Raw genomic sequence first — 27,977 nt, forward strand, 5'->3', positions numbered from 1 at the left:
CGTGGGGGTGGGGGTCCCGGTGCTGGCGGGCCCCCCATAGGGAGCCTCTGCAGGAGCTCCTGGAGTGCCCTCTCCACGCGGGCCATGCGGTCCTCCATGGGGTCCTCCAGGCGATCCGGGCCCCCTGCTGCTGCTTCTGATAGCAGGCCCCCTTGTTGCCCGGGATGGGAAGGATCCCCGGCCCCTGCTTCCTCTTCCCTTGGCTCTTTCCCGCGGGGATTTTTCTTTGTAGCCATTAAGATCCCACCGCTGCCACCAAATGTAAAGGGGAGCCGACACGAGATTGCAGGGGTCTCGTCCTTTATTCCTTTTCTTCCATTCACACCTGTCCCCAGCCGTCCCAATCTCGTTCCCGCCAAAGGCCCCTTCTTCCCGCCCGTTCTCTCCTTATATCTCCTCGATCACCCCTCCCACTAACCCATCTATTGGTGGGAATCCTTCCCCTGACACCCCTACATGGGTAACACTGTGTGTGTGTTGAGGGTAACACTGTGTGTGTTGTGGGTAACACTGTGTGTGTGTTGTGGGTAACACTGTGTGTGTGTGTTGTGGGTAACACTGTGAGTGTGTTGGGGTAACACTGTGTGTGTGTGTGTTGTGGGTAACACTGTGTGTGTGTGTGTTGTGGGTAACACTGTGTGTGTGTTGTGGGTAACACTGTGTGTGTGTTGTGGGTAACACTGTGTGTGTGTTGTGGGTAACACTGTGTGTGTGTGTTGGGGGTAACACTGTGTGTGTGTGTTGGGGGTAACACTGTGTGTGTGTGTTGTGGGTAACACTGTTTGTGTGTGTTGTGGGTAACACTGTGAGTGTGTTGGGGTAACACTGTGTGTGTGTGTTGTGGGTAACACTGTGTGTGTGTGTGTGTTGTGGGTAACACTGTGTGTGTGTTGTGGGTAACACTGTGTGTGTGTTAGGGGTAACACTGTGTGTGTGTGTTGTGGGTAACACTGTGTGTGTGTTGGGGGTAACACTGTGTGTGTTGGGGTAACACTGTGTGTGTGTGTGTGGGTAACACTGTGTGTGTTGGGGGTAGCACTTTGTGTGTGTGTTGGGGTAACACTGTGTGTGTGTGTTGGGGGTAACACTGTGTGTGTGGGTAACACTGTGTGTGTTGTGGGTAACACTGTGTGTGTTGTGTGTAACACTGTGTGTGTTGTGGGTAACACTGTGTGTGTGTTGGGGGTAACACTGTGTGTGTGTGTGTGTGGGTAACACTGTGTGTGTGTGTGTAACACTGTGTGTGTGTGTGGGTAACACTTTGTGTGTGGGTAACACTGTGTGTGTGTGTGTGTTGGGGTAACACTGTGTGTGTGTTGGGTGTAACACTGTGTGTGTTAGGAATAACACTGTGTGTGTGTGTTGGGTGTAACACTTTGTGTGTGTGTGTAACACTTTGTGTGTGTGTAACACTGTGTGTGTGTGTGTAACACTGTGTGTGTGTGTGTTAGGGGTAACACTGTGTGTGTGTGTAACACTGTGTGTGTGTGTGTTAGGGGTAACACTGTGTGTGTGTGTGTGGGGTAACACTGTGTGTGTGTGTAACACTTTGCGTGTGTGTGTTAGGGGTAACACTGTGTGTGTGTGTAACACTTTGTGTGTGTGTGTTAGGGGTAACACTGTGTGTGTGTGTGTGGGGTAACACTGTGCGTGTGTGTGTTAGGGGTAACACTGTGTGTGTGTGTGTAACACTGTGTGTGTGTCTGTAACACTGTGTGTGTGTGTGTTAGGGGTAACACTGTGTGTGTGTGTAACACTTTGTATGTGTGTGTGGGGTAACACTGTGTGTTAGGGGTAACACTGTGTGTGTGTGTGTTGTGGGTAACACTGTGTGTGTGTAACACTGTGTGTGTGTGTGTAACACTGTGTGTGTGTGTAACACTGTGTGTGTGTGTGTAACACTGTGTGTGTGTGTGTTGTGGGTAACACTGTGTGTGTGTAACACTGTGTGTGTGTGTGTGTGTAACACTGTGTGTGTGTAACACTGTGTGTGTGTGTGTAACACTGTGTGTGTGTGTGTGGGGTAACACTGTGCGTGTGTGTGTTAGGGGTAACACTGTGTGTGTGTGTGTAACACTGTGTGTGTGTGTGTAACACTGTGTGTGTGTGTGGGTAACACTTTGTGTGTGGGTAACACTGTGTGTGTGTGTGTGTTGGGGTAACACTGTGTGTGTGTTGGGTGTAACACTGTGTGTGTTAGGAATAACACTGTGTGTGTGTGTTGGGTGTAACACTTTGTGTGTGTGTGTAACACTTTGTGTGTGTGTAACACTGTGTGTGTGTGTGTAACACTGTGTGTGTGTGTGTGTAACACTGTGTGTGTGTGTGTTAGGGGTAACACTGTGTGTGTGTGTAACACTGTGTGTGTGTGTGTTAGGGGTAACACTGTGTGTGTGTGTGTGGGGTAACACTGTGTGTGTGTGTAACACTTTGCGTGTGTGTGTTAGGGGTAACACTGTGTGTGTGTGTAACACTTTGTGTGTGTGTGTTAGGGGTAACACTGTGTGTGTGTGTGTGGGGTAACACTGTGCGTGTGTGTGTTAGGGGTAACACTGTGTGTGTGTGTGTAACACTGTGTGTGTGTCTGTAACACTGTGTGTGTGTGTGTTAGGGGTAACACTGTGTGTGTGTGTAACACTTTGTATGTGTGTGTGGGGTAACACTGTGTGTTAGGGGTAACACTGTGTGTGTGTGTGTTGTGGGTAACACTGTGTGTGTGTAACACTGTGTGTGTGTGTGTAACACTGTGTGTGTGTGTAACACTGTGTGTGTGTGTGTAACACTGTGTGTGTGTGTGTTGTGGGTAACACTGTGTGTGTGTAACACTGTGTGTGTGTGTGTGTGTAACACTGTGTGTGTGTAACACTGTGTGTGTGTGTGTAACACTGTGTGTGTGTGTGTAACACTGTGTGTGTGTGTGTGTGTAACACTGTGTGTGTGTGTAACACTGTGTGTGTGTGTGTTGTGGGTAACACTGTGTGTGTGTAACACTGTGTGTGTGTGTGTGTGTAACACTGTGTGTGTGTAACACTGTGTGTGTGTGTGTAACACTGTGTGTGTGTGTGTAACACTGTGTGTGTGTGTGTGTGTAACACTGTGTGTGTGTGTAACACTGTGTGTGTGTGTGTAACACTGTGTGTGTGTGTGTTGTGGGTAACACTGTGTGTGTGTAACACTGTGTGTGTGTGTGTGTTGTGGGTAACACTGTGTGTGTGTAACACTGTGTGTGTGTGTGTAACACTGTGTGTGTGTAACACTGTGTGTGTGTGTGTGTAACACTGTGTGTGTGTGTGTAACACTGTGTGTGTGTGTAACACTGTGTGTGTGTAACACTGTGTGTGTGTGTAACACTGTGTGTGTGTGTGTGTAACACTGTGTGTGTTGTGGGTAACACTGTGTGTGTGTGTGTTGTGGGTAACACTGTGTGTGTGTAACACTGTGTGTGTGTGTGTAACACTGTGTGTGTGTAACACTGTGTGTGTGTTAGGGGTAACACTGTGTGTGTGTGTTGTGGGTAACACTGTGTGTGTGTTGGGGGTAACACTGTGTGTGTTGGGGTAACACTGTGTGTGTGTGTGTGGGTAACACTGTGTGTGTTGGGGGTAGCACTTTGTGTGTGTGTTGGGGTAACACTGTGTGTGTGTGTTGGGGGTAACACTGTGTGTGTGGGTAACACTGTGTGTGTTGTGGGTAACACTGTGTGTGTGTTGGGGGTAACACTGTGTGTGTGTGTGTGGGTAACACTGTGTGTGTGTGTGTAACACTGTGTGTGTGTGTGGGTAACACTTTGTGTGTGGGTAACACTGTGTGTGTGTGTGTGTTGGGTGTAACACTGTGTGTGTTAGGAATAACACTGTGTGTGTGTGTGTTGGGTGTAACACTTTGTGTGTGTGTGTAACACTTTGTGTGTGTGTAACACTGTGTGTGTTTGTAACACTGTGTGTGTGTGTGTTAGGGGTAACACTGTGTGTGTGTGTAACACTGTGTGTGTGTGTGTTAGGGGTAACACTGTGTGTGTGTGTGTGGGGTAACACTGTGTGTGTGTGTAACACTTTGTGTGTGTGTGTTAGGGGTAACACTGTGTGTGTGTGTGTGGGGTAACACTGTGTGTGTGTGTAACACTGTGTGTGTGTGTGTTAGGGGTAACACTGTGTGTGTGTGTGTGGGGTAACACTGTGCGTGTGTGTGTTAGGGGTAACACTGTGTGTGTGTGTGTAACACTGTGTGTGTGTTAGGGGTAACACTGTGTGTGTGTGTAACACTTTGTATGTGTGTGTGGGGTAACACTGTGTGTTGTGGGTAACACTGTGTGTGTGCAACACTGTGTGTGTGTGTAACACTGTGTGTGTGTGTGTGTGTAACACTGTGTGTGTGTGTGTTGTGGGTAACACTGTGTGTGTGTAACACTGTGTGTGTGTGTGTAACACTGTGTGTGTGTAACACTGTGTGTGTGTGTGTAACACTGTGTGTGTGTGTGTAACACTGTGTGTGTGTGTGTGTGTAACACTGTGTGTGTGTGTAACACTGTGTGTGTGTGTGTGTAACACTGTGTGTGTGTGTGTGTGTAACACTGTGTGTGTGTGTAACACTGTGTGTGTGTGTGTGTAACACTGTGTGTGTGTGTGTAACACTGTGTGTGTGTGTGTGTGTAACACTGTGTGTGTGTGTGTAACACTGTGTGTGTGTAACACTGTGTGTGTGTGTAACACTGTGTGTGTGTGTGTGTAACACTGTGTGTGTGTGTGTGTAACACTGTGTGTGTGTGTGTGTAACACTGTGTGTGTGTAACACTGTGTGTGTGTGTAACACTGTGTGTGTGTGTGTGTAACACTGTGTGTGTTGTGGGTAACACTGTGTGTGTGTGTAACACTGTGTGTGTGTGTGTAACACTGTGTGTGTGTGTGTAACACTGTGTGTGTGTGTGTAACACTGTGTGTGTGTGTGTAACACTGTGTGTGTGTAACACTGTGTGTGTGTGTGTAACACTGTGTGTGTGTGTAACACTGTGTGTGTGTGTGTAACACTGTGTGTGTGTGTGTAACACTGTGTGTGTGTTAGGGGGTAATACTTGCCCGTGTGTACGCTGCCTGTATTGTTCGCCTGACCAATTAGGCCGGCAAATTAAGCCATAACCGAGCACTTTTCTTCATTAAGCGTCAAAAATTATTTTTCAGCAGCTGCTCAGATTGTTTATCGATCTCCGCGCGCGTGGCTCCGCCTCGCAAATAATAAACAACAACAACAACAACTCCCCCACCACCACCAGCACACTCAGCGCGTCGCGTTCGCTACGAGTGCAGCCCGTGACCGCGCACGTGCCCCTACAAAGACAAAGATCCCCCCCCCTCGACTTAGCCTTCGGGGCAAGTGCTAACGAGCGACTGGCACCTAGGAGGACCGGCTCGGCACACGAGGTTTGCGTGTGCGGGTGGGTTACCAGCATCTCACGCCCGACCGCATTCGTTTCCCTTGGTAAGCGACGTTAACACAGGTACTCGTTTGAGGCTGAGTCGACCTAGGGGAGGGGCCCAGGACCCGTAGCGCAGTGCGCTAACCACGGCGCTGTCGATCTCAAACACTCACCCACTCGTGATACGTGACGACACTGGACACCTGTGAAAACGAGAATCTTTCTCTACACTGGAGGAATCCGATGGGCTGTAAAGCTCTTTGTTCCACAGATGTCCCACTCCCTTGTGTGCTGTTCCGTGACGATTATCTGTACCGGTCCTGGGCCTCCCCTAGGTCGACTCAACATCGCATGAGTAGCTGTCGCGGTCTGTACAACATCGCCACTGGGCAGACAAAGGCGGCCGGGCGTGGTTTCTGGCTACGCACCTGTGGCCTTAATAGGTGCTCGCTAACAGAACTCGCCCCAACAGTCTGTTAAGGCTACACGGAGGAGACGGGGGGAGGGTCTTTGTGTGTGCTTGTGTCGCTGTGACTCTGTGTAGCACTGGCAACATCCAGCACGAGCGGGAAGCAGGAGGAGGAGGAGGGTGCAGACGGATGTTGGAGATCTCAGCTCTGGGGGTCACCGTGCCGGAGCGAGGGTCTGACCTCCACATACTTCATCATCTTAACGAGCCTCTCGCAGACGTGCGGCCTGGAGTCGGGGTGTGCGTGCGGAAGGAGGAGGACGACACGGCAGATGGAGGGACGTGAGGAGGGAGGAAGAGAGGAGGAGGAGGAGGATCTGAGGCATTGCGCGCGCACTTCCCGGCAGCTCTCGCTTGCACTCGCGTTGGTTAATTGGGCGTCGTGGTGGTGGTGGTGAGATGTTGACTCCCTCGCCTGGTACACAGGAGGTTGTGGGTTTGATCCCGACCCTGACGCCTGCTGCTGTATATTTGGAGTTTGCGTGTCTCTCTCTCATCATCATCATCATCAAGCTGGCTAGGAGATGTTGACTCTCGCCTGGTATACAGAATGTTGTGGGATCGATCCCGATCCTTACGCCTGCTGTGTATTTGGAGTTTGCGTGTCTCTCTCTCTCATCATCATCACGGTGGCTAGGAGATATTGACTCCCTCGCCTGGTATACAGGAGGTTGTGGGTTCGATTCAAACCATGACGCCTGCTGTATATTTTGAGTTTTCGTGTCTCTCATCATTATAAAGGTGGCTAGGAGATGTTAACTGCCTCACCTGGTATACAGGAGGTTGTGGGTTCGATCCCGACCCTTACACCTGCTGTATATTTGGAGTTTGCGTGTCGCTCTCCCCATGATCGCGTGGATTTTTTTTTTTTATCCGAGTCCTCTGGTTTTCCCTCCACATTTCGAACCATGCATTTCGAGTATTTGGCTGCTACAAATGTCCACGTGACAAGCCACTTCGTTGAACCATCATTTGTGTGGCCAGGTCGCTTCAGACATAGAGCTACATGGCTCAGTGGGCCTTACCTGGTAAAATAAACAACATTTTAAAATAGTTTTTTTTTAAATTAACCCCGAGACGGAGACCGGAGGACAAATCCGCACCGATTGCCATTTCGCTTCATTTCAGGCAGTGCGACATTTCAACCGCAAAAGTCCCGGAACGCTTTTCCGGAAATTATTTTGGCACCCAGACAAATAAATCCATCCCGCCTGTTAATGCCGTTACAGTTACAATCTATAATACAATTATACTGCATAGTACAGGGTGTTTCAAAGAGATGGAACCAATTTCAAAGAAGTATATTTCACGATGGCAACATATTACAATTACACGAAAAGTTACAAACGGTTTAATGAGTTATCAAGTTTCACTAACCATTTTATAAATGCTCTATGTGCCCTCCACCTGCTGTACGGACAACATCGAGGCGATAGTTGCATTCGTCCCAAACGCCTCTCTTCTCACGTTTTCCTCTGAGGTGCGTGGTCGCCCTGTGCTCTTCCCCTTACATCAACAGCCCGTTTCTTCAAATTGTCGATACCAACGACGAATGTTCTTTGACATTGGCGAATCAATGCCAAAACACCGGTGAAACGCACACTGCACCGTAATTACGGATTCAGTCTTGCTGAACTGCAGAACGCAAAACGCCTTGTATTGTGGGGTCACCGTCTCGCGAATGACTGAGGCTAGGGGCTGTTTGTGCGGTGTAGGAGGCATCTTGCGGTAATCATTTGAAACTCGATGCCCCGCCCTTTCAAGTGGTAAGAGTTTCATTCATGGGCGGTTCGTGGTTGCAGAGATATAGCGATTTCAAATCGGGTCCATCTTTTTCAAACACCCTGTATTGTGATGGACAGGCATAGCTTGTACTCTAGTGGCAGTGCCTTACGTCTATAATCCATACTCAAAAGCCTCAGTGAGGTCCTGCAATGACGCGTATTACTAATTATTTGAACACGAGTATGTGTGTGTGTCGTGTGTGTGTGCACGTGTTTGTGTTTAAAGGGGAGCGGTGGCGTAGCGATTAGCGCACTGCGCTACGAACTCGGCAAAACCAAAGTTCGATACCCGCTAACGACCAATAACAGTGGCGAATATATGAACCGGTCCTGGGTCTCTCCTGGGTCGACTCAGCCTCAAAGGAGTACATGGTGCGGTGTGAAAACATCAGCAGTGGGGAGACAAAGGCGGCCAGACGTGGTCCTGGCCACCAACTCTCTCGCGTGCTGACCCTAATTAGACATCCGCTTACAGAACTTGCCCCAACAGTCTGTTGAGGCTACACGAGGGATCTTTGTCTTTGGTATAGGGCTATGTACGAATATTAAACGTTCAACGCCAACATACGCTCAAAAAAAACCGTAAGACCAACGATTAAGATTGGGAAATGCTGCAGTAAAACTGCAATGGGCCAGAGGATATGTACTGTGAGGAAGGGTCATTGCCCGAATCGTCGCCTATTTGTTTTACTCGTTAAGGCCGCACGGTGTTATTGACTGATGTGTTGAGCGTTATTGTTATTAGCCGTGCTTGTGCACCACGACCAACGCAGCAAGACGCAGCGCCGCCAACGCAATTTGCTTTAATTTCCAAAGGGGGCGGGGTGGGGGGAAGGTGGCCTAAGTGAAGTTTACAATCGCAGCTCAGGGCGCAAATTGTCAGTATTTGTCATCGCCTGACAGCTGCTGCTGGAAATCAGATGAACCGAGGTGAGTGGGGGGGGGGACACGCCCAGTGGCGTGGTCGGCACGGGCCCCCGGTGCAACGAAACCAAATGTGCCACCACCTCCCCTCCCATCCAATTACCCCCCCCACCTCACCCCACACCACCCCAACCTCCCTCACCACCCCCTCCGCATCTTATCCCGGCGTCCGAGCCCCTCCAATCAGTTGAGGGATGGGGGGGGGGGCGTTGCAGCTTCACCGCCTGCGCACTCGATAGCGAACGCCACTGAGCAAACCTCAGAGAGCAGATAAGCGGTGTAAACAACGCGTGGATTCTAACGATGCAGCCCTCCTCCTCCTCCTAACCACGTGGAGAACGGTGGCCACGTGCATCTCCCACCCACGTGGGGCACCCCGCCGTGAACCTTCGACTCCGTTCGTGTCGAGTCCAAGCATCGCCGCCGCTGCTGGAGGAGGAGGAGGAAGAGGATGGTCGTGCTGCGTGTTAATTCGTGACTCCCCGTCGCATTGCTACTCCGAGTCAAACATTGCAGCGACACACGCGGATTACGCAAAACGTTGCAGCGAGGTTTATGAGACGTGTCCACTGTTGTGTGTGTGTGTGTCTGTGTTCTTCAAGTGGGGAGCGGTGGTGTAGCGGTTAGCGCGCTGCGCTATGAACCCGGCGACCCGAGTTCGATTCCCGCTCACGGCCAACACCAGTGACGATTATCTGAACCGGGCCTCCCCTAGGTCGATTCAGCCTCAAATGAGTACCTGGTGCGGTGTGTAAACATTGCCACTAGGGATACAAATGCGGTCGGGTGTGGTACTGGCCACCCACCCCCTCGTGTACCGTTCCGGCATTCATAGGTGCTTTCTAACAGCACTTGCCCCTACAGTCTGTTAAGGCTATATGGGGGATCTTTGTCTTCAAGACGCGCTCTATCCGGGTGCTCAAATGGTTGAATAAAGGACGTGTGACAAAATGTTCGTTTGATGGACTGTCGTAGAGAGTTGCGTGACACGTGGTGATCAAAGATCTCGGTGGGGTCACGTCTGGTGTAGGGGGAGCGGTGGGGTTCGACTCCCGTGTGAGGACGTTACAACAACAAACAGCACAAAAACACGGTCGTAGTGTGAAGTACATTAAAGGTAAACAAATCAACCAAACACAAAAAACGAAACCATCCCCATCCTACCAGGCAAAGCCCCACTGCACGCGGTCACAGGCCTGAATATTGTATTGACATTTGTCACATTTATTCTGGAGGGCCACACTGACTGAGTCCCAGGACTTGTTTTCAGAGTTTGTGTGTTCTCTCTCTCTCCCCCTGTTCTGCGTGGATTTCTTTCTGAGTTCTCCGGTTTCCTCCCATAGCGGTGTAGCTGGTATTGGACAATAACCACATATCAATTCTGAATTACCTGCAAATGGCCCAATTGTAAACACACACAGCAGCAGCATCGCTTCCCAATTACCAAAACCTGCCAAGACCTTCCTGAAAATGAGTTTTGAGACTCAGTATGCCTCTCCTGGGTAAAACAAGCGTAACATTAATCGTGGAATTTAACTTGTTAAATTAATCGCATGCATTAGAAGTGGGCGCCATGGTTAATAAATGATACTCGTTAACAATTGCGATCGCAATGTTTGTACTATTGTGTTGTTGTTATTATTATGTATCTCATCTAACCATTGTTAATTATCTTCACGAGAAGTGGTGGGGAAATGTTCTAGATTGAAGTGTGTGTTTGTTATTTTAGTCACAACGCTGCGGCCGTGATTTGACGATGACAACCATCGCTGCGAACCGCCTGCCCAAGACCACCATCATCACCGCCATCAAGACAAAGATCCCCCGTATAGCCTTAACAGACTGTCGGGGCAAGTGCTGCCATCGAGCAGCACCTACGAAGGCCGCCACGGCACACGAAGGGGGTGGGTGGCCACCCAACACAACGTCCGGCCGCCTTTGTCTCCCCGGTGCCGATGTGTACACGCCGCACCGGGTGCGACTCGTGTAAGGCCGAGTAGACCTAGCGGAGTCCCGGGACCGGATCAAATCTTCGCACGCGAATGGTTTATTGGTTGTGAGCACGAATCGAACGCGGGTGGCCGGGTTCGTAGAATCGTAGCCCCAGCGCGCTAACTAATGCACTACCACTCCCCACTACCACAACCACCACCACCATCGCCAACACACCACCACTATCATGGCCAACACCATCATCGTAATCTACTCACTCACAGTCCTAGAGCGTGATCGACTGTACCGGGCAACAAATGAACTCGGTCAGAGTGAAGACGCAAGACTCGGATAATGTCGCAGTCGCCTTGCTCAAGCCCGCAGTGACTGCACGGAGGAAGAGCGCTCAAATCAAGCCGCGTACGGTGCGAAAGAAGCCCAACGTACATAGATAACACCAGATTGAGATCACAGATGTTGCGTGAACGCGTGATATCGGGAGGCGGAGGTAAGCGAGCATTGACGCGTGATGTGTGATTCTAAATGTGGAGGAAACAACCGGAAGATTAAAAAAATAATTCACGCGACCACGGGGAGAGAGAGAGAGACACGCAAAACTCCAAATGTACAGCAGGCGTCAGGGTTGGGATCGAACCCACGACCTCCTGTATACCAGGCGAGGGAGTTAACATCTCCTAGCCACCTTGATGATGATCAGAGAGAGAGACACGCAAACTCGAAATATACAGCAGCAGGCGTCAGGGTTGGGATCGAACCCACGACCTCCTGTATACCAGGCGACAAGGCCGTAGCCATGGAGTCAACATTGGGGGGGACCAAATCTTCCAGGGGGTCTGGGGTCCCCCCTAGAAAAAAAATCTAAATTTGAAAACGAATTTCCTGCCTGAAATATAAAAAAAATTACCAACTTTTTATTTATTTTTAACAATAATGTTTAATAGTGTATTGTATTACATTAAATTTTTTTAATTTTTTACCTTTTCTTGTTTCATTGTATGTAATGGCAGAGATTAGGGATTAAAAAGTACAACCATAACCACAATCATATAAACAGAAATCTATGCATTGTTATATGAAGACAAGTCCAGATATTGTAGCCAAGGTTTAGCAAATTGTTTTTATTTACATAGCATCGCAATTTTTTTAATAGTAATATATTGGGGGGGACATTTTAAGTATAATATCTATCCCAATATCTATTATAATTACGGACTTGCCAGGCGAGGTAGTTAACATCTCCTAGCCATCGTGATGATGATCAGAGAGAGAGACACGCAAACTCCAAAATACAGCAGGCGTCAGGGTCGGGATCAAACCCACGCCCTCCTGTATACCAGGCGAGGTAGTTAACATCTCCTAGTCACCGTGATGATGATCAGAGAGAGAGACACGCCAACTTCAAATATACAGCAGGCGTCAGGGTCGGGATCAACCCACGACCTTCTGTACACCAGGCGAGATAGTTAACATCTCCTAGCCACCTTGATGATGATCAGAGAGAGAGACACGCCAACTCCAAATATACAGCAGGCATCAGGGTCGGGATCAAACCCACGTCATCCTGTATACCAGGCGAGGGAGTGAACATATCCTAGCCACCTTGATGATGATCAGAAAGAGAGACACGCAAACTCCAAATATACAGCAGGCGTCAGGGTCGGGATCAAACCCACGCCCTCCTGTATACCAGGCGAGGTAGTTAACATCTCCTAGCCACCGTGGCGCCAGGTAGCAGCATGGAGGGGGTCTCGGCTTTCCGCAGAGGGCTTCCCAAACGTCACGCAGGGGAGTGTTCCGGTCACGTTACCTCTTGGAGTGCTGCCATCACCATCAGCCATGATCGACCCACTGCTGGATGAAGACCTGCCCAAGCCGTCGCTGACAAGTGTTCACAGAACCCCATCCCAGTGGTGCATCGTGTACGTCCGTCCCTCGCTGTAGGCGTGCGTGCACAGGTGTGCACAGGTGTGCACAGGTGTGTACAGGTGTGGTACAGGTGTGCACAGGTGTGCACAGGTGTGTACATGTGTGCACATGTGTGCACAGGTGTGTACAGGTGTGGTACAGGTGTGTACAGGTGTGCACAGGTGTGTACAGGTGTGCACATGTGTGCACAGGTGTGTACAGGTGTTGTACAGGTGTGTACAGGTGTGCACATGTGTGGCACAGGTGTGGTACAGGTGTGTACAGGTGTGTACAGGTGTGCACAGGTGTGCATGTTTCAGTATCATGCATATCCGTATACGTGGGTGTAATGTAATTTAAACAGTCGTTCAAGATTGCGTATGTGCCTCTATTATACCGGGTGTACAGCGGTATTGCGGTGGTGAGCGCACTGCACTACGAATCCGGCAACCCGAGTTCGATTCCCGCTCACGACCAACACCAGTGACCAATATATTAACCAGGTTCTTGGGTCTCGCATAGGTCGACTCAGCCTTCAAGGAGTTACCCATGGCGCGGTGTGTGTAACATCGCCTTCATAGGTGCTCGCCAACAACGCTTGCCCCAACAGTCCCTTATATAGATCTATAACTGCGTGTCTTTGTGTTATATAGATATAGAACTGCGTGTCTTTGTGTTATATAGATTTAGAACTGCGTGTCTTTGTGTTATATCGATATAGAACTGAGTGTATTTGTGTTATATAGATATAGAACTGCGTGTCTTTGTGTTATATCGATATAAAACTGCGTGTCTTTGTGTTATATAGATATAGAACTGCGTGTATTTGTGTTATATAGATATAGAACTGAGTGCATTTGTCCCGCGGGACGCAACGAACCGGGCAGCGAGTTCAATCTCCACACCGACTCCACGCGCGCGCCGTTTGCGACCTGAATTAGACGCTTTCTTACGGCACTTGCCCACAAATCATGAAGAGGCTATACGGGGCAGGGAGCGCCTTTGTCTTTGTAACGCATCGAGGAATCCGCGAGTCGCGTTCCGCGGCGCGGCTATCGTTTTCAATTTGGACGCGAAGACGGCTTGTCGATGCTAAAAATTAAAAGCTCTCGTTTGAAGTGACCTTTAATTGTGCTACGATCATAGTAAACAGCGGGGCTCGATATAGAGCGTGCACACACACACACGCGCGCACACACGTGTACATACACACACTCATCATACACACACAGCACACACACGCGCTCACACACACAGCACACACACGTGTACACACACACACGTGTACACACACACAGGAGATACACACACACGTGTACACACACAGCACACCCCACACACACTCCACACACACAGCACACACACGTGTACACACACACAGGAGACACACCCATCATACACACACAGCACACACAACACACAGCACACACACAACACAACCCACACACAGCACACACACAACACACCCACACACAAAACACCCCACACACAACACACACACAACACACCCCACACACACAACACACCCCACACACCCCACACACACAACACACCCCACACACAACACACACAACACACACACACAACACACCCCACACACAGCACACACAACACATCCCACACACAACACACACACAACACACCCCACACACAACACACCCCACACACAATACACCACACACACACCCCACACACACACCCCACACACAACACACCCCACACACAACACACCCCACACACACAACACACCCCACACACCCCACACACAACACACAACACACCCCACACACACAACACACCCCACACACAACACACCCCACACACACAACACACCCCACACACACAACACACCCCACACACACAAAACACCCCACACACCCCACACACAGCACACCCCACACACAACACACCCCACACACACCACACACAATACACACAACACGCCCCACACACCCCACACACAACACACACACAACACACCCCACACACAACACACACAACACACCCCACACACAACACACCCCACACACACACACAACACACCCCACACACAACACACACAGCACACCCCACACACAACACACACGCATGAGCACACACGCACAGCAACAACAACCGCCGTTCGCCACTCGGTGGCGGTGACGACACCACGACGCTTGTGCCAGGCTAGGTGCACTCCGAGGCCACGTGAAGTTGTCGAAGGAGAGCTGACAGCAGATCTCGGGACACACGCGCACATACGACAGACATTGTATGTGTGCGCTTCTATGGACTCTGTGTTGGAAGAGCGGTGGTGCAGCGGTTAGCGCGCTGCGCTACGAACCCGGCGACCCGAGTTTGATTCCCGCTCACGGCCAACACCGGTGGCGATTATCTGAACCGGTACCTGGGCCTCCCCCAAGTCGACTCGGCCTCAAACTAGTACCTGGTGCGGTGTGTAAACATCGCCACTGGGGAGACAAAGACGGGTCGAGCGTGGTGCTGGCCACCCACCCCCTCGTGTGCCGTGCCGGCCTTCATAGGTGCTCGTAAACAGCGCTTGCCCCAGCAGTCTGTTGAGGCTACACGGGGGATCTTTATATTTGTACTAGATGTAAGATCGGTGATTACAGACAAAATGTCATTTATTTAAAGCACCCCACGTTAGGCACACTCCGTGCCGTCACCTCGCCTCACCGCGCGTCCTCGCGATACATTGTGTAGTGGATAGGCGTAGCTTGTACTAGTGGTAGTGCCTTACGCCGGTAGGCAATGCGGTACTCTAATTCAGCCGGCCTTGTAGGAAAATATCGGGTTGAGAAATTAATTCCCGGCTTACACGTACACGCAGATAAACACAGACGTTTAAAACAAGGGTCTCCGTTTCAGCAGTAAATACTTATGTATGTTGGACTTCTTTCGCACCGTACGTAGCCAAGCGTGCTAATCGGAGGTGCGGGGGAAGGACAACAAACTAAGCACAAAAAGAGATGAGTTTGCAATCCGGATGACTTAAAAGTGCGTAGCTCCCAGTGGAAGGAAGAACGTTCCAGACGGCCGCAGAAGCGCATCTGAAAGCGCCACGCGATGCGGTGGCCACCGTCTTTGTTGGATGGCGAGTCTAAAGCCTCTGCGATTAGGGTCCATGCTCCTTATATGCCGTGCCGCCTTTGTCTCCCCACTGCCGATGTCCACGCATTGAGCTATCCAATTGGTTCACTCGTTTATGGTTCAGTCGATCACAATGTTTTCTTCTATACCACTTCCCGATTGATTCACAAACACAGAGACAAAGATCCCCCGTATAGCCTTCACAGACTGTTGGGGCAAGTGCTGTTAGCGAGCACCCATGAAGGCCGGCACGGCACACGACGGGGTGGGTGGCCAGCACCACGTCCGACCGCCTTCGTCTCCCCAGTGGCGATGTTTACGCACCGCACCAGGTACTCATTTGAGGCCGAGTCGACTTAGGGGAGGCCCAGAATCAGTTCAGATAATCGTCACTGGTTTTAGCCGTGAGCGGGTATCGAACTCAGGTCGCCTGGTTCGTAGCGCAGCGCGTCAACCGCTACACCACCGCATACACACACACACACATGCACGCGTGTACATACACACGAAAAACAAACATCCCAGGCGAAGGCGCAGCCCTGCAATGGCTCCCCACACGACTGCTCTTGGATGGCGCCGCCAGCCGAGGAGGAGCTATTTGGGCCTTCACCTCCACGCAGACGTCCAACAAACAAAACAACAGTGATGCAGAGGCGATGATACCCACACCTTGACCCACCACACTCGACGTGATGATCGACGAACTCACTGGTTGGTGTTACATTGCTGGGTGGAACAGAGCGAGCAGCTGCAGCAGCGGCAGGGGGAGGGTTTACGAGACCAGTCCCATTGTTTCGACTGCCGCACGCGGAGATCGAAAAGGGCGACCTCTGGCTTGCGAGTCGCGTCTCTTTCAGTGATCGTTCGACATCGGCATCATTCCGTCTCGACTCGAGCATTTCCCAACAGTGTTACGGACCCACACACGTGCCCGTTATTCGTAAAATAAATAACTTTTTGCGCATTTGTAATGGCCCCCTGACAATCCACTGCTGGATGAAAGCCTCCTCCCCTCGCCGTGTGGCTCATGGGGGTTGTTCGACTCGACTGCACCACGCTGGTCAGTGGGGGGGGGGGGGGGGGCTCGTGAAGCGGGGGATGACCGGGTCTCGTAAGGCAGTGCGCTAACCAATGCACCACCGCTCCCCCCGTGTTCATGTGCGTGTGTGTCTGTGTGTGTGTGGGGAGCGGTAGTCCAGTGGTTAGCACACTGGGTTAAGAACCCTGTCACCCGAGTTCAATTCCCGCTCACGACCAATAATAGTGGAGAACATTTGAACCGATCTTGGGCATCCCCTAGGTCGACTCAGCCGTAATAGTGTACCTGGTGCTGTGTGTAAGCATCGTCATTGGGGAGACAAAGGGGGCCGGGCTTGGTGTTGATAAGTGTTGTAAGTGTTTCTGAATGAGAGGTTGTGTGTCTGTGTGTAGGTAAGTGTTGCTGAACGAGAGTTTGTGTGTTTGTGTGTAGGTAAGTGTTGCTGAATGAGAGATTGTGTGTCTGTGTGTAGGTGAGTGTTGCTGAATGAGAGTTTGTGTGTCTGTGTGTATGTCAGTGTTGCTGAATGAGAGTTTGTGTGTCTGTGTGTAGGTAAGTGTTGCTGAATGAGAGTTTGTGTGTCTGTGTGTAGGTGAGTGTTGCTGAATGAGAGTTTGTGTGTCTGTGTGTAGGTGAGTGTTGCTGAATGAGAGTTTGTGTGTCTGTGTGTAGGTAAGTGTTGCTAAATGAGAGTTTGTGTGTCTGTGTGTAGGTGAGTGTTGCTGAATGAGAGTTTGTGTGTCTGTGTGTAGGTGAGTGTTGCTGATTGAGACGTTGTGTGTCTGTGTGTAGGTGAGTGTTGCTGAATGAGAGGTTATGTGTCTGTGTGTAGGTAAGTGTTGCTGAATGAGAGTTTGTGTGTCTGTGTGTAGGTGAGTGTTGCTGATTGAGAGTTTGTGTGTCTGTGTGTAGGTGAGTGTTGCTGAATGAGAGTTTGTGTGTCTGTGTGTAGGTAAGTGTTGCTGAATGAGAGTTTGTGTGTCTGTGTGTAGGTAAGTGTTGCTGAATGAGAGTTTGTGTGTCTGTGTGTAGGTGAGTGTTGCTGAATGAGAGGTTGTGTATCTGTGTGTAGGTGAGTGTTGCTGAATGAGAGGTTGTGTGTCTGTGTGTAGGTGAGTGTTGCTGAGTGAGAGGTTGTGTGTCTGTGTGTAGGTAAGTGTTGCTGAATGAGAGTTTGTGTGTCTGTGTGTAGGTAAGTGTTGCTGAATGAGAGTTTGTGTGTCTGTGTGTATCTAAGTGTTGCTGAATGAGAGTGTGTGTGTCTGTGTGTAGGTAAGTGTTGCTGAATGAGAGTTTGTGTGTCTGTGTGTAGGTGAGTGTTGCTGAATAAGAGTTTGTGTGTCTGTGTGTAGGTAAGTGTTGCTGAATGAGAGTTTGTGTGTCTGTGTGTAGGTAAGTGTTGCTGAACGAGAGTTTGTGTGTCTGTGTGTAGGTGTGTTGCTGATTGAGAGTTTGTGTGTCTGTGTGTAGGTAAGTGTTGCTGAATGAGAGGTTCTGTGTCTGTGTGTAGGTGAGTGTTGCTGAATGAGAGTTTGTGTGTCTGTGTGTAGGTGAGTGTTGCTGAATGAGAGTTTGTGTGTCTGTGTGTAGGTAAGTGTTGCTGAATGAGAGGTTCTGTGTCTGTGTGTAGGTGAGTGTTGCTGAATGAGAGTTTGTGTGTCTGTGTGTAGGTGAGTGTTGCTGATTGAGAGTTTGTGTGTCTGTGTGTAGGTGAGTGTTGCTGAATGAGAATTTGTGTGTCTGTGTGTAGGTAAGTGTTGCTGAATGAGAGTTTGTGTGTCTGTGTGTAGGTAAGTGTTGCTGAATGAGAGTTTGTGTGTCTGTGTGTAGGTAAGTGTTGCTGAATGAGAGATTGTGTGTCTGTGTGTAGGTAAGTGTTGCTGAATGAGAGGTTGTGTGTCTGTGTGTAGGTGAGTGTTGCTGAATGAGAGTTTGTGTGTCTGTGTGTAGGTGAGTGTTGCTGAATGAGAGTTTGTGTGTCTGTGTGTAGGTAAGTGTTGCTGAATGAGAGGTTGTGTGTCTGTGTGTAGGTGAGTGTTGCTGAATGAGAGTTTGTGTGTCTGTGTGTAGGTAAGTGTTGCTGAATGAGAGATTGTGTGTCTGTGTGTAGGTAAGTGTTGCTGAATGAGAGTTTGTGTGTCTGTGTGTAGGTGAGTGTTGCTGAATGAGAGGTTGTGTGTCTGTGTGTAGGTAAGTGTTGCTGAATGAGAGTTTGTGTGTCTGTGTGTAGGTGAGTGTTGCTGAATGAGAGTTTGTGTGTCTGTGTGTAGGTAAGTGTTGCTGAATGAGAGGTTGTGTGTCTGTGTGTAGGTGAGTGTTGCTGAATGAGAGTTTGTGTGTCTGTGTGTAGGTAAGTGTTGCTGAATGAGAGATTGTATGTCTGTGTGTAGGTAAGTGTTGCTGAATGAGAGTCTGTGTGTCTGTGTGTAGGTAAGTGTTGCTGAATGAGAGGTTGTGTGTCTGTGTGTAGGTGAGTGTTGCTGAATGAGAGTTTGTGTGTCTGTGTGTAGGTAAGTGTTGCTGAATGAGAGATTGTATGTCTGTGTGTAGGTAAGTGTTGCTGAATGAGAGGTTGTCTGTCTGTGTGTAGGTAAGTGTTGCTGATTGAGAGGTTGTGTGTCTGTGTGTAGGTGAGTGTTGCTGAATGAGAGGTTGTGTGGCTGTGTGTAGGTGAGTGTTGCTGAATGAGAGTTTGTGTGTCTGTGTGTAGGTGAGTGTTGCTGAATGAGAGGTTGTGTGTCTGTGTGTAGGTGAGTGTTGCTGAATGAGAGGTTGTGTGTCTGTGTGTAGGTGAGTGTTGCTGAATGAGAGGTTGTGTGTCTTTGTGTAGGTAAGTGTTGCTGAATGAGAGGTTGTGTGTCTGTGTGTAGGTGAGTGTTGCTGAATGAGAGTTTGTGTGTCTGTGTGTAGGTAAGTGTTGCTGAATGAGAGATTGTATGTCTGTGTGTAGGTAAGTGTTGCTGAATGAGAGTCTGTGTGTCTGTGTGTAGGTAAGTGTTGCTGAATGAGAGGTTATGTGTCTGTGTGTAGGTAAGTGTTGCTGAATGAGAGTTTGTGTGTCTGTGTGTAGGTGAGTGTTGCTGATTGAGAGTGTGTGTGTCTGTGTGTAGGTGAGTGTTGCTGAATGAGAGTTTGTGTGTCTGTGTGTAGGTAAGTGTTGCTGAATGAGAGTTTGTGTGTCTGTGTGTAGGTAAGTGTTGCTGAATGAGAGTTTGTGTGTCTGTGTGTAGGTGAGTGTTGCTGAATGAGAGGTTGTGTATCTGTGTGTAGGTGAGTGTTGCTGAATGAGAGGTTGTGTGGCTGTGTGTAGGTGAGTGTTGCTGAGTGAGAGGTTGTGTGTCTGTGTGTAGGTAAGTGTTGCTGAATGAGAGTTTGTGTGTCTGTGTGTAGGTAAGTGTTGCTGAATGAGAGTTTGTGTGTCTGTGTGTATCTAAGTGTTGCTGAATGAGAGTGTGTGTGTCTGTGTGTAGGTAAGTGTTGCTGAATGAGAGTTTGTGTGTCTGTGTGTAGGTGAGTGTTGCTGAATGAGAGTTTGTGTGTCTGTGTGTAGGTAAGTGTTGCTGAATGAGAGTTTGTGTGTCTGTGTGTAGGTAAGTGTTGCTGAACGAGAGTTTGTGTGTCTGTGTGTAGGTGTGTTGCTGATTGAGAGTTTGTGTGTCTGTGTGTAGGTAAGTGTTGCTGAATGAGAGGTTCTGTGTCTGTGTGTAGGTGAGTGTTGCTGAATGAGAGTTTGTGTGTCTGTGTGTAGGTGAGTGTTGCTGAATGAGAGTTTGTGTGTCTGTGTGTAGGTAAGTGTTGCTGAATGAGAGGTTATGTGTCTGTGTGTAGGTGAGTGTTGCTGATTGAGAGTTTGTGTGTCTGTGTGTAGGTGAGTGTTGCTGAATGAGAGGTTGTGTGTCTGTGAGTAGGGAAGTGTTGCTGAATGAGAGTTTGTGTGTCTGTGTGTAGGTGAGTGTTGCTGAATGAGAGTTTGTGTGTCTGTGTGTAGGTAAGTGTTGCTGAATGAGAGATTGTGTGTCTGTGTGTAGGTAAGTGTTGCTGAATGAGAGTTTGTGTGTCTGTGTGTAGGTGAGTGTTGCTGAATGAGAGGTTGTGTGTCTGTGTGTAGGTAAGTGTTGCTGAATGAGAGTTTGTGTGTCTGTGTGTAGGTGAGTGTTGCTGAATGAGAGTTTGTGTGTCTGTGTGTAGGTAAGTGTTGCTGAATGAGAGGTTGTGTGTCTGTGTGTAGGTGAGTGTTGCTGAATGAGAGTTTGTGTGTCTGTGTGTAGGTAAGTGTTGCTGAATGAGAGATTGTATGTCTGTGTGTAGGTAAGTGTTGCTGAATGAGAGTCTGTGTGTCTGTGTGTAGGTAAGTGTTGCTGAATGAGAGGTTGTGTGTCTGTGTGTAGGTGAGTGTTGCTGAATGAGAGTTTGTGTGTCTGTGTGTAGGTAAGTGTTGCTGAATGAGAGATTGTATGTCTGTGTGTAGGTAAGTGTTGCTGAATGAGAGGTTGTCTGTCTGTGTGTAGGTAAGTGTTGCTGATTGAGAGGTTGTGTGTCTGTGTGTAGGTGAGTGTTGCTGAATGAGAGATTGTGTGTCTGTGTGTAGGTGAGTGTTGCTGAATGAGAGTTTGTGTGTCTGTGTGTAGGTGAGTGTTGCTGAATGAGAGGTTGTGTGTCTGTGTGTAGGTGAGTGTTGCTGAATGAGAGTTTGTGTGTCTGTGTGTAGGTGAGTGTTGCTGAATGAGAGGTTGTGTGTCTGTGTGTAGGTGAGTGTTGCTGAATGAGAGGTTGTGTGTCTGTGTGTAGGTAAGTGTTGCTGAATGAGAGGTTGTGTGTCTGTGTGTAGGTGAGTGTTGCTGAATGAGAGTTTGTGTGTCTGTGTGTAGGTAAGTGTTGCTGAATGAGAGATTGTATGTCTGTGTGTAGGTAAGTGTTGCTGAATGAGAGATTGTATGTCTGTGTGTAGGTAAGTGTTGCTGAATGAGAGTCTGTGTGTCTGTGTGTAGGTAAGTGTTGCTGAATGAGAGGTTATGTGTCTGTGTGTAGGTAAGTGTTGCTGAATGAGAGTTTGTGTGTCTGTGTGTAGGTGAGTGTTGCTGATTGAGAGTGTGTGTGTCTGTGTGTAGGTGAGTGTTGCTGAATGAGAGTTTGTGTGTCTGTGTGTAGGTAAGTGTTGCTGAATGAGAGTTTGTGTGTCTGTGTGTAGGTAAGTGTTGCTGAATGAGAGTTTGTGTGTCTGTGTGTAGGTGAGTGTTGCTGAATGAGAGGTTGTGTATCTGTGTGTAGGTGAGTGTTGCTGAATGAGAGGTTGTGTGGCTGTGTGTAGGTGAGTGTTGCTGAGTGAGAGGTTGTGTGTCTGTGTGTAGGTAAGTGTTGCTGAATGAGAGTTTGTGTGTCTGTGTGTAGGTAAGTGTTGCTGAATGAGAGTTTGTGTGTCTGTGTGTATCTAAGTGTTGCTGAATGAGAGTGTGTGTGTCTGTGTGTAGGTAAGTGTTGCTGAATGAGAGTTTGTGTGTCTGTGTGTAGGTGAGTGTTGCTGAATGAGAGTTTGTGTGTCTGTGTGTAGGTAAGTGTTGCTGAATGAGAGTTTGTGTGTCTGTGTGTAGGTAAGTGTTGCTTAACGAGAGTTTGTGTGTCTGTGTGTAGGTGTGTTGCTGATTGAGAGTTTGTGTGTCTGTGTGTAGGTAAGTGTTGCTGAATGAGAGGTTCTGTGTCTGTGTGTAGGTGAGTGTTGCTGAATGAGAGTTTGTGTGTCTGTGTGTAGGTGAGTGTTGCTGAATGAGAGTTTGTGTGTCTGTGTGTAGGTAAGTGTTGCTGAATGAGAGGTTATGTGTCTGTGTGTAGGTGAGTGTTGCTGATTGAGAGTTTGTGTGTCTGTGTGTAGGTGAGTGTTGCTGAATGAGAGGTTGTGTGTCTGTGAGTAGGGAAGTGTTGCTGAATGAGAGTTTGTGTGTCTGTGTGTAGGTGAGTGTTGCTGAATGAGAGTTTGTGTGTCTGTGTGTAGGTAAGTGTTGCTGAATGAGAGATTGTGTGTCTGTGTGTAGGTAAGTGTTGCTGAATGAGAGTTTGTGTGTCTGTGTGTAGGTGAGTGTTGCTGAATGAGAGGTTGTGTGTCTGTGTGTAGGTAAGTGTTGCTGAATGAGAGTTTGTGTGTCTGTGTGTAGGTGAGTGTTGCTGAATGAGAGTTTGTGTGTCTGTGTGTAGGTAAGTGTTGCTGAATGAGAGGTTGTGTGTCTGTGTGTAGGTGAGTGTTGCTGAATGAGAGTTTGTGTGTCTGTGTGTAGGTAAGTGTTGCTGAATGAGAGATTGTATGTCTGTGTGTAGGTAAGTGTTGCTGAATGAGAGTCTGTGTGTCTGTGTGTAGGTAAGTGTTGCTGAATGAGAGGTTGTGTGTCTGTGTGTAGGTGAGTGTTGCTGAATGAGAGTTTGTGTGTCTGTGTGTAGGTAAGTGTTGCTGAATGAGAGATTGTATGTCTGTGTGTAGGTAAGTGTTGCTGAATGAGAGGTTGTCTGTCTGTGTGTAGGTAAGTGTTGCTGATTGAGAGGTTGTGTGTCTGTGTGTAGGTGAGTGTTGCTGAATGAGAGATTGTGTGTCTGTGTGTAGGTGAGTGTTGCTGAATGAGAGTTTGTGTGTCTGTGTGTAGGTGAGTGTTGCTGAATGAGAGGTTGTGTGTCTGTGTGTAGGTGAGTGTTGCTGAATGAGAGTTTGTGTGTCTGTGTGTAGGTGAGTGTTGCTGAATGAGAGGTTGTGTGTCTGTGTGTAGGTGAGTGTTGCTGAATGAGAGGTTGTGTGTCTGTGTGTAGGTAAGTGTTGCTGAATGAGAGGTTGTGTGTCTGTGTGTAGGTGAGTGTTGCTGAATGAGAGTTTGTGTGTCTGTGTGTAGGTAAGTGTTGCTGAATGAGAGATTGTATGTCTGTGTGTAGGTAAGTGTTGCTGAATGAGAGTCTGTGTGTCTGTGTGTAGGTAAGTGTTGCTGAATGAGAGGTTGTGTGTCTGTGTGTAGGTGAGTGTTGCTGAATGAGAGTTTGTGTGTCTGTGTGTAGGTAAGTGTTGCTGAATGAGAGATTGTATGTCTGTGTGTAGGTAAGTGTTGCTGAATGAGAGGTTGTCTGTCTGTGTGTAGGTAAGTGTTGCTGATTGAGAGGTTGTGTGTCTGTGTGTAGGTGAGTGTTGCTGAATGAGAGGTTGTGTGTCTGTGTGCAGGTGAGTGTTGCTGAATGAGAGTTTGTGTGTCTGTGTGTAGGTGAGTGTTGCTGAATGAGAGGTTGTGTGTCTGTGTGTAGGTGAGTGTTGCTGAATGAGAGTTTGTGTGTCTGTGTGTAGGTGAGTGTTGCTGAATGAGAGGTTGTGTGTCTGTGTGTATGGGATAGCGACAGAGGGCAGGGGTAGTGTAGAGGGTAGCGCACTGCGCTCCCAACCTGGCCGACCGAGATCGTTTCCAGCTCAGCCAAACATCGGTGACGAATATCTGAAAACCGATTCTGGACCTCCCCAAGATCGACTTAGCCTTAAATGAGTTTCACACCCCCCCACCCTCACCGGGAAGGCATAGGCGGTCCGGCCGGGTTCTGGCCTCCCACCCCTTGACAGCACTTGCGCCAACACAAAGATGGGGGATCTTTGTCTTTGTGTCATGTGTCGTGTGTGTGCACGTGTGTGCTTTGGGAGCCGTAACCGTTGCACTACGAACTCGGTGACCCAAGTTCCATTCCCACTCACGGCCACCATCGGTGACGATTATCTGAACCGGTGACGGGTCTCCCGTAGGTCGACTCAGCCTTAAAACGAGTACCTGGTGCGGGGCATAAAAACATCAGCACAGGGGAGACAAAGGCGGCCGGGCTGGCCCACCCATCCCCTCGCGTTCCGTCCCGGCCTTCATAGGTGCTGCTCTGAAACAGCACTTGCCCCAACAGCCTGTTCAAGGCTATACGGGCTATCTCTGTCTTTGTGTGTGTGCTATGACACGGGGAGAGTGGGGGGTGCGTGGTGGATGATGTGGGGGGTGGGAGCGAATGCCGCTGCTGGTGATGCTGCTGCGTGTCTCTTATAAAGAGGGGACGGCATTGCCACGCACTCAACTCGGAGCTCTCCACGGCCGCGGAAACTCTGCTCAGATGCCCAGGTAGAGAGAACCACGTGCATGCATCAGCAGCAGCATCAGCAGCACTGCCGTCACTAGCACAAGGCAGTACACCACTGAACGATCCGGTCGTCCGCGTAGCCGATACGGACTTTTTTGGGCAAGTGTCTCTTTCTTATCGAGCACGAGAGCGATGGCGTGCCAAGCACCCCGCCCGGCCGCCTTTGTCTTTCCAGTGATGGTGTTTATTACACATCCGATAACTAATTCAATAATAATAATACACACACACCTTCTGTGTGTAGCCCGAGTTGTATAGCACACAGGCGGGAGAGTAGCAAGTGTGGCGCTGCTCAACAGAGCGGGCGTGTCAATGAGTCAGTTGGTAAACATTCCACGTTCCCACGGCGGGGACCCGTCTGTCCGCAGACAAATCACCGTCGGTGCGGTGCATAGAGAACGGTGTTCATTGGTCTGCGCGTGCTGCGTACACTGAGATACAACGTTCTCTCGCAATGGAAATGTCAGCGGTTAATTACGTACAGTATAAGGGTATATATATACTCTTAAAATGTTAACAGTTTACTTTTTAGGTGTGCGTGTGTGCGTGTGTGACACCGGCGGATAAATTGTTTGCTGCTTGTAAATGACCGTACCACGTAGCCAGCCGACTGGCACGGTTGGCGTTGTACGGTGCGCAAAAAGAGGTTCAAGTTCGAAGTGGTGCCCAGCGCACACGGACTATGACGTGTCCGCTGTGTGTCTCGTGATGGAGAAGGGTTGGTAGCGAGAGGTATCGTGTGTTTGGGGGGGGGGGGGTACATTGAACACGTGGGTCCCTTTCGCAGCAGCGGCGGCTTCTGGCTGGCCGTCGGGACAAAGACGGCGGTCACCGCATCGCGCGCTTTCAGATGCGCTTCTGCGGCCGTCTGGAACGCTCTTCCCGGAGATATTAGGAAGCCATTGGGCGCTACGCACTTTTAAGTAATCCGGATTGAAAAGTAATTTCGTTAGAGCTGATTGTTGTGTTTCGTTGTCCTACCCCCGCACCTCCGATTAGCACGGTTGGCTACGTACGGTGCGAAAAAAGTTCAACATACAGTACATGCGTAATACATATATTTTTTAAGAGGACATATTGTGCGCTTGAGTAAACTGTGTGTCGTACACCCTACTCCACCCGACACGGCCAATCGGTAAAGTTGCCACGCGCACAACGAACGTGGCCTATTAATGACGCCTTCGGCAGCGATCCACACCGCATTTAAACCAAAAAAAATCGTGCAACTATGAGCCAGAATTGTAGTCGTTCGCGCACCGCGTTGTGAACGCCGTCATCTCAGGTCGGCTCCCGGCCACAACCAAACTGCGAGCGTCAGTTGGCGAGATATCAGAATCGGAATTTTTATTTTCACCGGAGGTATGCGATGAGCTATAAAAGATATTTTTCTTTTCTTCCCACGGATGTTCACAGATACATCCGAAGCGTTATCCGCAGGTTCCCTCCCCTGACTCTCACCGGCCCGCACCGACCGGCGCGGTGAAGTATGGTCAAACAAAAACACACCGTGACGCGTGCCGCGAACGCGTGCGAGCAAGCCTTACTTCCTTCTCCGTCTGTCTTTCCGACAGACCTGTTCTTCGCCTGAGGACGGCTGCTGACTTTACCGAAAGAACCAAAAGATGAATCCCTACAGTCACGAAAGCTTTAAATCTAAATTTCTCTTCAGTCTGTTTAGGCTCCGCGATGTGAACCCTTTAGAATTGGAGCCAGATGCGAGCTCCTCACTGGGGGTGAATCCACGGCGGCTCCATTCAGCACATTCAGGTGGTCTCAGTCAGATAGATAATCGCGTCACAGGAGTAAGCGGAATAGCGTATCCTGGCTCTGATGTCTCCTTCGTATTTGTGGATCGGGGCATTGCGTGGTTATTCGTTGTGCGGTCTGTTCTGGATGACCACAGTGGGCATGGGGAGTCAGCGGCCACGGTTACGTTTCTCGATCGGCATATCGCGCGTGTGGTTGGTGTAAAGTGGTTGGTGGGGTTAGTTCCAACTCAATTCAAGGCGTATGGTCATCGTGGACGAGTGGGCACAATCACCCGGCAGAGCAGTCGGCCACAAAGCTGTTGTCTTGCAGATGCTACGACTGGACATCCGTGAAAGAAAATAGCTTCATAGCTCATCGGATACCTCCGGTTTAAATTAACATTGTACGTTTGTTTGTTTTTAACAAACAAAAGATGTGTTGACTGCCCACCGCACAGCGTTTTTAGATTGTCCAATGAATAGCAAGTTAATCAAACTAGAAACTATGTTTATTTTAACAGATTAAGCTCACTGAGCTATATATCTTTTACAGAAGCGACCTGGCCACGGATGATAGCCCAACGAAGTGGCTTATCACGTGCCGATCTTTCGTAGCAAGCAGCCAAATACTCGAAATCGTTCCCGTGGCTCTGCAAATGATAATGCTACAGCGCGTGTACACACATCGGCTTAATGTGCAAGATGACGTGCGCGGGGTGCATGCTGGTCCGTGAAGGACAGCGCTTGTTGAGGGCCCTCCGTGTGGCGTCAATGCCATTCCGGACAGCAGTGGCGCGAACACGGCAGTGTCAGGGCCGCGCCTTTATCCTTTCACGGTCTTCGTTATCGCAGCGAAGGTTTCAACGGGAGCGGCCCCGCCGTGGGAATGTGGAATTTCCCACCGCTGGTTCAGGTCAAGGTGTCGCGCCGGCCCCACATCTCGTCGATGGAAGAATGGAGAGGAAGAGGAATTGCGGTGTGACATTTGAGCGCTCGCTGCTGTCGCTGCCGCTGCTGCTGCCGCTGCTGCTGCTGCTGCCGCTGCTGCCGCTGCTGCTGCTGCTGTCACCTTCACTCTGCAGACCCCAGCTGCTGCTCACTGCGAGCTGCCGAGGTGGTGGAGGTGGTGGAGGTGGTGGTGGTCGAGGTGGTGGTGGAGGTGGTCAAACGACGACAGAGGAGGACATCGGATCGGCGGAGACAACTCAGCAGAAGGCACGGCCCGCACCCCTCCACTAGAAATGTGAGTTCGGGTTTACACGGCCACTCGCGCTTGTGTGCTTGTGTGCATGCGTATCCTGTCGGCCTTCATAGGTGCTCGCTTACAGCACTTGCCCCAACAGTCTGTTACAGGCTACACGGGGGAAGGGGTTTTTTGTCTTTGTGTAGAAGTTAGCGCATTGCGCTACGAACCAGGGCCAACCAGGTTCGATTCTCGTTTACGGCCAACACCAGTGACGATTACCTGAACCGGTCCAGAGCCTCCCCTAGGTCGACTCAACCTCAAATGAGTACCTGATGCGGTGTG

The 27,977-nt window shown here is 49.6% G+C and overlaps 1 protein-coding gene across 1 annotated transcript in view; it reads left to right on the top strand.

Moving 5' to 3' along the window:
- Positions 1-6,009: 6,009 nt before the first annotated feature.
- Positions 6,010-27,977, top strand: part of LOC144943286 (estrogen-related receptor gamma-like) — a 57,436-nt gene continuing 35,468 nt past the window's right edge. Inside the window, 1 exon segment of the mRNA XM_078870655.1 lies at positions 6,010-6,161. Coding sequence (XP_078726781.1) covers positions 6,010-6,161 — 152 coding nt within the window.

This window comes from Lampetra fluviatilis, chromosome 30 (assembly GCF_964198595.1).
Source record: "Lampetra fluviatilis chromosome 30, kcLamFluv1.1, whole genome shotgun sequence".
In the NCBI taxonomy this organism is placed as follows: Eukaryota; Metazoa; Chordata; class Hyperoartia; order Petromyzontiformes; family Petromyzontidae; genus Lampetra; species Lampetra fluviatilis.